General features: G+C 45.6%; 1 protein-coding gene across 1 annotated transcript; it reads right to left on the reverse strand.

Annotated features, from left to right (window-relative positions):
- Window positions 1–144: 144 nt before the first annotated feature.
- C7H21orf58 (chromosome 7 C21orf58 homolog) lies at window positions 145–8,663 on the reverse strand. The gene is given in 10 exon segments (XM_040070411.1): window positions 145–160; window positions 1,227–1,393; window positions 1,816–1,955; window positions 3,337–3,361; window positions 3,363–3,452; window positions 3,885–4,028; window positions 4,601–4,668; window positions 6,409–6,466; window positions 7,147–7,212; window positions 8,571–8,663. Coding segments are annotated over 10 exon segments (867 nt in total).
- Window positions 8,664–9,650: the final 987 nt, after the last annotated feature.

Raw genomic sequence — 9,650 nt, forward strand, 5'->3', positions numbered from 1 at the left:
TGAAAACTAGTGAGAAATGTAAAGGAGAGAAAAGTACTCCATTTATGCTGCTGAAGAAAAAGACATGCCAATGGCTGAGGAAGAACATAAGGATTTTATTGGTTTTGGAAAGACTATGGTCCACTTGCAGAGGATCCTGTACTGTCAGTATGTGGGCCACCTGAAACAAGAAAAATGGGGTTATTGTGTTCAGTAACAGCCTAAAAAGATGTGTTTGGTCTCATACCTTGTGGTGGAAGGCAGCTGAGGAAGAGGAAGGACATAATTTAAAGTCCATGACAAGACCTACTGATTCCTGCAAACAGTGAATTGCAGTGATCCTGACAGGAGCCAGGAGTTCTTTACTGGTTCGGATTACAAACCCGTGTCAAGGGGAAATGGGTAGAAATGTTCATCCCTTATAATCCCATTAGGTAAATAATCTGTGCAGGAATTCAAATCCTCTGCTAGAGGGCTGTACAGATGCACCCCTGCCAGCAGGTCACCCGTGCCCAAGGCTGCAGCTGCCTCCACCCTGTTCTCCTGTTCACTAAGGCTGTGAAAGAGCCATGGCACAGAAATAAAAGTTGACTTCTCACAGTGTGTCCCCATGTCACTCCCCCTTCTATGCCCTAGCAAGGTGCATTTCTTTACCAGCCTTGGCAAGTAAGAACTTCCTAGCACCTAGGAAGCCAAGCAGGACGAGCTCAGAGGAAGGCACAAAGCAAGCGAGCCCCTGGAGGGGCTGGCTGTGATCTCTGCACAGGGCACAAGGGCTCTATGGATCTGGGAGCATCCTGGGGAGAAGTTCATCCATTTCTGCACTTGAAACACACCCCCTTCAACTGCAAGCACAAGCTTATGGCAAAGGCTCAGCATTATTTCTGATACTCCCCTCTCACTGTACCACTTTTCTTAGCTGGTGGTTTGGGTTTTTATTCCCTCAGGAATTTCTGATTAGCAAAATGTCCCAGCAGCGCTTTAAGAACATAAATCGTGCTGGGATGTAAATGTAAATGTAAAACACTTCCCCACCACCCCCACCTTATTTAGCAGATGACTGCTGGGTGTACAGGGAGACCCAAAAGGTGGGGTGAGAGCCCTGCAGAGCACAGCAATGCAGCACGGCAGGCTGGGGGATCTTTGTGACCCTCACTTTGTCAGATCCCCACATTTATTCCACAGTGTCCTCACCTGGGCAGGGAGAAAGGGCTGCAAATGCACGTCAGAGCTGCCTGCTCACTTACCCAGGCTGAGCGGAGCTGCCGTCCCATTGCTGCGCTGTGGATGTGGGCAGGAAGCTCCTGGGGGGCACTGGGAACACCCCCGTGGGAGGGTAATGGTGGTGGTGGTGCACCACTGCCGGCTTGGGCCTGGCTGCTCTCAGGGCCAGGGGGGCAGCAAGCTGCAGCTCCTTGTTGGAGAGAGACAAAGGGTGGCTGCAGAGATCTGTGCCCCCACGGCACGGGGGGAGGTCCCTTGTTGAGGGGCCAGGGTTCCACTCAGCCACCCCTTGGGGAAGGAAGACCTTTGGGATGTGTCTGGAGAAGAGTCTGCAGGTTCCAAGATCCAAGAACACTTGGTGACTCCAGACTTCACCTGATACTCAGACCCCACTCCCTACGATTTATTCCATTAGCCAATGTCGGGGAAATGCAGAATGACAGGATGGCCTGGAGGGGTAGGTGGGCATCTTCCTCTGCCATCTTTCCTAAGGTGCAGTGTCCTCCACAGTCCTCTGGCTCTCCCAGCTCTTTGTGTGTTTTGTCCAGGCCTTGTGCCCTCCCAGGGAGAGGAGCCATTGCCTGGGGTGGGCAAGGATGCCCTTGTTGTTACCTGCTGTGGGTGCTGGGGCAGGGCAGAGCTGCCTCCCCCAAGCTGTGCCAGCGCCGCCGGTGGCAGGGCCTTCAGCATCATGTTCTGCATCATGACCTGGTGCATCTGAGCGTTCTGCATCAGCATCATCTCTACCATATCTGGGAAGAGAGGAAAAGAAGAGCTTTATCCTCAGCTGACAAGCAGCAGAGGCCTCGTGGTAAGGAGTGCCCTCCAGCACACAGAGTGATCGCTGCAACAAAGGCAAAGCAGCTGAAAGGAGGCACGTGAAGAATATTGCCATTATTTCCCCTGACAGTGCAAAGTTAATGTCTGTGCATGGGATTGTTCATCCAGCTTTCCCGTTTCTCCTCCCTTCTACAAGAAAGCTGCTGCTGAGTGTCTTGTGTGCTGCTTGCCCTGCAAGCCCACAGCCCTAGCTCTGCTGAATGGCAGGATGGAGAAGAGCTGAGCTGCAGCTTTCCCTCACTGCAGCATGGAACAGGCTCCTGGCTGTGCTCTCCATTGCTTCAGCCCCGGGTCATTGCTCTCCATGTGAGAGGTTTCCTCAAATTTATGTGATATTGCAGTGCCACCTTGAGAGTCCACTGACTCATACAATTGTGAAGGCTGGAAAAGACCTTTGACATCCTCAATCCAATCCTCAATCAATTCATGCACATCAAATCTCCTTACATGATCCCTGGGGTCCAAAGGACTTGTGCAGTGTAACTAATTTGCTTGGGGAGAAGTGAAGAGGGAGAAGTGGGGGGAAAAAAAATGAAGGCAACTCTCATTTTCCTTTTTACTGATCATACAGAAAGTAGTTTACATGTAGCAGCTCCAGAGAAGTCATGAGTGGATTTGGACTATTTTGGTTATGGAAATAAACTCTGATTCAAAAATCCAGACACTTAGATGAAGCATGAGTTGAGAAATACTGCAGCTTCATGACTGAGGGTGCCTGTGTGGGATGAACCTTTGGCTGAAGGCTGAGCCAGGGAAATTGTCCCTGGTTTTAGTTCTTGTGTTATTTCACAGTAGCACCCACCTATGTTTAGAAACAGACACTTTTGTTGGCATTGCACTATATTTAGAACAACACTTTCAGATGGTCTGTCTTGTTTCCAAACACAGGGTACAAATAAAATCCTGAAGAGATTGAACAGCAGGTTAGGAAGGAACATAAGAATAAAACCAGATTTTAGAAGCCTGTTTGCTAATTCTGGAATTATCCATGTGCATGAGTTTGACTTTGTTACTATTATTCAGTGCCATGAGTTGAGCTGTTTTGCTTTCCCAACCTTTCCTTAAGTTTGTAGTTCCTTTTTCTTTAGTTTTAGTGGTAAGAGTTTGCCTGGACACCTTTCACTCCTGGTACCCATCCCACTTACACAGCTCCCAAAGCTCCACCAGCTCATTAAACAGCACGTCACTAACGAGCCTGGACACTCCCATGTCCCCTTCCACTTGCTGTGGTACCTGCCCTGCCCTCTCCAGCCCTGGTGACAGGAGCTGGCTGCTCTCTGGAGAGTTTGTTACCTTCTTTAATGCTCCCAGAGCGGGGGGGCTGCAAAGGTCTGGGCTGGGGGAATCTGCGTGATCAGAGGGGATGGCTGAGGCAGCTGCTGGATGATGGTGGCAGGCTGAGCTGGCATCTGGAACGGGAAGGGAAATGGAGAAGTCAGGGTTGGTTTTGGCCAGCTCCCCCATCTGTGGGAACAGCTGTCATCTACCTAGGCTTCAGGAAAACTCCGGGATTCTCGTGGAGAAGCCGTTGAGGCTGTGGGCCGGATGAGCAGACAGTGACGTGCACTAGAAAGTGGCTGAATGGCCAGGCTGGAGTGTGGGCAGCCCTGCCACTCCTTTTGCCATCTTGTTCCAAGGGTAAACCATCCCCACTGTTAATTTGGGGCCTTATTTGCAAGATGATTTCCCCTCAGGTTTTGCTGCAGGCAGCAAGAGTCTCATAAAAGAGCAAGAAGCATATATTCCCTTTTTGCGGGATGAGCAATTTCACCCAGCTCCCAAATGATTGTCAGCTCAGATTGGCACAGCGCTCGTGGTGTTTTCTAGGAGTCAATCCTTACTGTCTGCTGGATAATCCTTGGTGGCTCCACTTGGGAAGCTGGAAAAGGGATCTGGTAGACCTGTGGGAGGGCAGCTCCGTGGTCATGGCAGTGTCCCCCAGCTGGTGCAGGTGGCTGTGAAAGCTCCTCCAGAAGGTGCTGCTCCTGCAAAGTCAAGTATTTTCTTAAAGAAAACCTGGCCACAGCAAGGCAGACAGTATGGTTATGCTCTTTGGACTAAATGGGATTAATCCCTGGGAACCTGCAGCGAGGCCACGGCCAGTGCCTGCATAAGTATAAAGAAAGTTTCCCTCCCCATAGATCTTGAAGCAAAAGCAAAAAGAATTGGGGAAAAAAAAAAATATGGAGAACAAGCTGCCAAAATCTGGGAAAACATTTCACTAATAGTTGCTGTCCTCTACAAACAAAATAACAATTACTATTCTCTCTACTTCGGCATCGCTAAAAATCCCTTCTTTGCCTTTTGGCACAGAAAGTTTATGACACAGCAGTTCAGGATGAACAGAACCATCCCAGTTCAGCACCTGGAGCAGGTGCAAGCTTCACAGCTGTGGGCAGGGAAGCCAAGCTGCTCCCCAGCCCTCTCCCTGGTCAGCTGGCCCAGCCCTTGTATTCCAAAGCAGCACAGCACTAAATCCTGCCCAGCCCCAGAACTAAGAGAACACAGAATGCACATCAGCAGTGGATTTCTGGCCAGAGCTGTTTATTTCTCTCACCCTCAGCTCCTGCAGCAGATCTTTCCTTTGCCTCAGGGCACTTTGGAGCATGTCCTGAGGTCTGTTCCCTGGAAGAGGAAAAGCCCATTATCTTCTCAAGGGATCACAAAGACAGAGCTATTACAGCACCTGGATTGTGATATTAATGTGGAAAATGCGTTATTAGATAGCTTGGTGTTGTATGTAGGTAAAAACTTACAAAATAAGGGCCTTGTTACCCTTGTAGAATCATGGCTCAGGCCTACTACTTCAGCTGAGTAGAAAAGGACTGTGGAAAAGAGACTCAGCTGCGTTAGAGGTAGAAAAACAAGTAATATAACTATTACGTGTTCACATCATGGTGTGTGGTGGTTGTTTGGACCATGTTTGTTATGTTTTAAAGCCATGTAACTGGTAAAGGCCTAAGTGCTTTAAAAGGCCTGGTTTTTGCAATAAAGGGGCTCTCCTTTGCACCTGCCTGGGGACCCTGTGCCGCTGTGCTCTGACAGCTTGATTTCTTCCACAAAAGGTTGGCGCTACTTTTCTTGTCAAATACATGTATGGATAATGACTTTATGCCATGTGGAGTCACAGCTGTTCAGCAGCTCTACAAAGGCAAAACACCTCTGAAAATAAACTCTCTCGATTTCTCTCTAAAGCCCCCTTTTAACCTCCTGGTTTAGCAATCAATTTCAGCCTGAAAGTTTCTAGATGTACCCTGTGCATGCAGAGGGTGACTGTTGTAGCAGCTCAAACAAACTCCGGTTTGAATGTCAACTTTTCTGTTTCTATTCTGTTCTGAATCAACTTCCTTTTCAGTTCATCCTGCACGTGGTTGATTTTGCACTCGTTTGAAATGAGGACATGTCGCTGTTGGACACGAAAGAAAGACGAAAGGCTCCAAGTGTTTTTCAGAAGGCAAAGAGTATAGAAGGCTTTATTGTCTAATTCTTAGCACCTTTTATACGGTGTTCTGATACAGACTTAATATGATTGGTGACTAGGAATGACACCTCTCTAATCCCACTGGTGAAACTAGAGAAACAGCAAAACACCGCCTGGAGAAAGATGGTTTTGGGAAAGGCTAGTTGTTTTGCCAAGATTGTTTTGAGAAGAGGCTTTCTCAAGAACTTTTCCCTTGGGAAACAGTTAGCACTGTTAGCAGGCTAAAATCCCTTCAGACATAGAAACATCAGGCCCACAAAGACAAGCAAGTATGTTTTCAGATACTCTGGAGCCATGCCTGGAATCTGCTCTGGAAAGCACCATTTCGTATTTTGAAACTGTAAGTTGTTATAGGGGATTTTAAAAAAAATTTGGCCACAGCATTAGAAGATTCCAACTATTTGTGCATCAGGTCAATGAATAAGAGCCCACAGTACAATCCAGAAATATCACTGAGCTTGTACTGGCAGCCTTGAATCCATAGATGATATAAACAGTGCACGTGCCATGAAAAGAAATGAAGTGTTCCTGCTGCCTTTTCAGAATCACCAAAGCCAAGCAAACAGCTGGACTACAACAGGGGCACACTCCTAGGTGTAAGAGCTAGGACAAACTGGATCACCATGACTTTGTTCCAGCCAAGCCAGCAGCTGAGAGGCTGCAGAGGATACCTGGGCAGGAAGTCATCTTATGTTAGTGCTCAGCTGGTCGTTTGCTTCCCTTGGCCAGGAAAAAAATAGCTGAAGAAATTCAAAAGATAAAAAAGCAGTTAGCTCACAGCTGTTAGGGAGGAGAGGGGCTCATCTCTTGAGGAACTCATGCCTGAGGACATAAGCAAGCCCTTTCCAAAATATGCCTATAATTAGAACAAATGCTTCTCTTACTTGCAGCTGGGAGAGACAACTCCATCTTCTCTAGGTTCTCCTGTTCATTTTCTAGTCTCTGTTGGCAGAACCATTACCAGAACTGGTTATAATCCAGGCAGAAAAGCTCACAAGGATTTCCAAGCCTATGACACAGGTTTGGGATGGAGGAAACAAAGCAGAAGCTGAGAAAAATGGTGGTTCTTAAAGAAGTATGAAATGTCTCGTTACAAATCTAGTTACAGTAAAGAGTAGTCATGCTTCCAACTGTCCAGGCCATTCCAGACCTTAAAATTGATAGCATGGTGAATCAGGAGATGTATACATAATTTATTTTGTAGGGCAGAGAGCTGCATCATATGAAGAACTTGATAATGTTCAGTTTGGGCTTGCCTGATAATCCAAGATCTTGATTCAGCAAAGGTATGACCAAGCAACACATCTTATGTGAAAGCAGACATGAAATTGCCTTAAAACTACCTGAGATCCTCTTTACCCAAGATTTTTTCCTAAACTTTGCCTGTCCCAGCTCAAACTGGCTTTGAGCTAACTGGTGACATCTCACATAAAATCAAAGTCAATTTAATTTACTGTAGGTTCATGTAAACTTGTAATGTTATTTTAAAAAGTGACAGTAAGTAGTACCACTCCTCAGTGTATCTCAGTAGAGTTATACCGTTTTAAAATACAGCGTTAATGCTTGAACATGCAAGAGCAAAAAGCAGAACCAAGGTGACTACAGCAGAATTATTCACTTACCTTTTCTAGGAGTTTGAGTTTCAGCAGTGTCAGGTGATCCACCACTGAAGGATCTGCCATTATTTCCTGGAAGTGTAGGCAGGCAAAAACAGGTTAAAAAGCTAAACAGAGGCAGATAGGTTTGCAGTGCTCATTTTTTTTCCCTCCACAATCTTCACAGAACAATTCCATTATTAAAAAACAATAATAAAAGATGAGGAGAAATTGAGAGAACCAGATAAAAGCTTCAGTTCCCCTCCCAAGTGAAAATGAGTACAGGCATTCACAACGTCACAGGCACAGCTTTTCCTGCCATTTCTCTCAACATACTTTTGTGCTGCAGGTTGTGATGCTCACAGGAAGCCAACTGAGACTGAATATTTATTTGTCTGTTCCTAATGGTTGCTATCCTTCCCCGAGCAGCATCACTAAGCCTGGCCTCTGTGTTGTTAGAGACTTTTAATTAGCTCAGAGGTTTGTGCCTGTAACCTGGTTGCTAAGTTTATAGTGTCAATAGGTAACATAAACAGTTTCATCTCCAGGCACAGAAGCTTGTGTACCTTCGGTAAAGCAAATGCCTGGCACATTAGTGGACAAGAAAAAAATAAATAAAAGCCAATGGTTCTTTAAAACAAGCCCAGTGCCAGCAGTCAGATTATGATCTTGCTGATTGGTACTTGTTTATCCCAGGTAGGAGATCTGCACACTTTTAACATAGCCCTTTATGTGAGTTGTTATTTCCACACAGTGACTAGAAAAATGAGGGAGCATAGCTGGAACTCACCCCTGGGTAAATTCAAGAGTAAAGAGGCAATGGTGTAACATCCTTTTGGTTACCATTTCCCAAGAAACCTGTAGAATATCTCCCGCTCATAGCAAAGCCCTACCAGTACAATGTAACATTTATCAGGGACATCCATAAAATGAACACCAAGGCAAGAGAAAAAAGCCAAATGACAGACACTTCTTCTCAGTATAGTATTTTAAGCCCAGTTCTGCTCGCAGGAGAGACCAATTACAACCCCTTCCTCACTCAAAGGCCACAGCAAAACTGCAGCAGAGCTACTGCAGGCAGCTGGAGCAGCTCAGAGATGCTCCTAAGCCATGTGAGAGCAGCACAAATCACCTCCCTGAGCTGTGACCCACACAGCCCATCCCTAAAAATACACAGGCTGGAAGTCACTGGAGAAGTCAGGGAACCTAAGGTGCAGAGATACCTAAAACAGCTGTGCCGTGCAAACTCTTATCACTAATACTAAAGAAAAAGGAACTACAAACTCAAGGGAAGATTGGGAAAGCAAAAACAGCTCAACTCATGGCACTGAGTAATATTAAAAAAGTCAAAGTCATGCACAGGGATGATTCCAGAATTAGCTTCAGCTTCCTCTGGCAGGGCTCTGTGGTGAATGGCAGGAGTGATGAGCCAGAACAGAAAATCCTCTCACCTGCCTGCAGTTCTTCTGGGAAACAACCCTGTGCCCATTCCTGCACTTTAAAAGCTCAACGAGATTTTTCTCTAACATCTTGGACCCCTTCATCTGAGCAGCTGCAACAGAATTTGACAAGGGGTTTCCCAGTTATCTTAACCTAAAGCATAAGCCTAATTATGCCTGTAAACTGCATAACTTTAGTTTGCTTCTGCACTGGGAAAAAAACCCTACTCCTTTTTGATTCTGGTGAATATTGAGCTGATTATTTTACCATTAACTGGTTTAGTACAGTGCCCCTGAAAGATAAATTTCTAGAGCGTTCACTGCAGTACAAATAGAGGATTACAAGAAAGTTTGACAAAAAGAACCAGGTATAAGTATCCCATTAACAGTATAGCACCAGTATTAAGTAACTGAATTTAGTAAAGAGGAAATGAAGAGAAATTTTTGCTTGATGTGACAGGTAACCCAGAATAAATCCAATACCAGGCAAAAAAAAAGAAAAAAAACCCAAAAAGGATCTCTCTTTTCCCATAGTTGTGGATGCTTTGGTCACAGTGTGATCCCTTCTCTTGGGACACCTTACAACCTGCTAATTAATGGGGTGCCAGGAACATGCCACACACAAGATCTTGCTGAAAGGGATCTGTAGCTACGCTGGACCCCAAACAAGAGCTCAGACTTGAGGACGAGGATTCAAAAGAGCTAAACCAGACAAATTTAATCCTACAGAGGAATAACAGGTGTGTTACATGAACCTCACAGGACATAATTATTCTGCTCTATTTAGCAGCGCTGAAGTCAGAGTTTGGACACTGTGCCTATTTTTAGACTTGGTGGTTTAAGAGGGAAAGAAAGTCCAGGGGAAGAAAAAAAAAAATAAAAAGGGTACATTTACAAAATGTAGGCTCTAGGGAAGACTTTAAAGAACTGCCTTTGTTTACTTAGTAAGTACATGGTGAAAAGAGGACAAGCTAGCAATTTTTAAATAAATGAGAGGATAAAATGAAAGAACGGGGTGGAGGGGGGTTTCTATCTGGAAAAACACGGGCATTTGGCTTAATGAGGAAGAGAAAAGCTGAGAAAAACAGGAAA

This window comes from Hirundo rustica, chromosome 7, assembly GCF_015227805.2.
Source record: "Hirundo rustica isolate bHirRus1 chromosome 7, bHirRus1.pri.v3, whole genome shotgun sequence".
NCBI classification, from domain to species: Eukaryota; Metazoa; Chordata; class Aves; order Passeriformes; family Hirundinidae; genus Hirundo; species Hirundo rustica.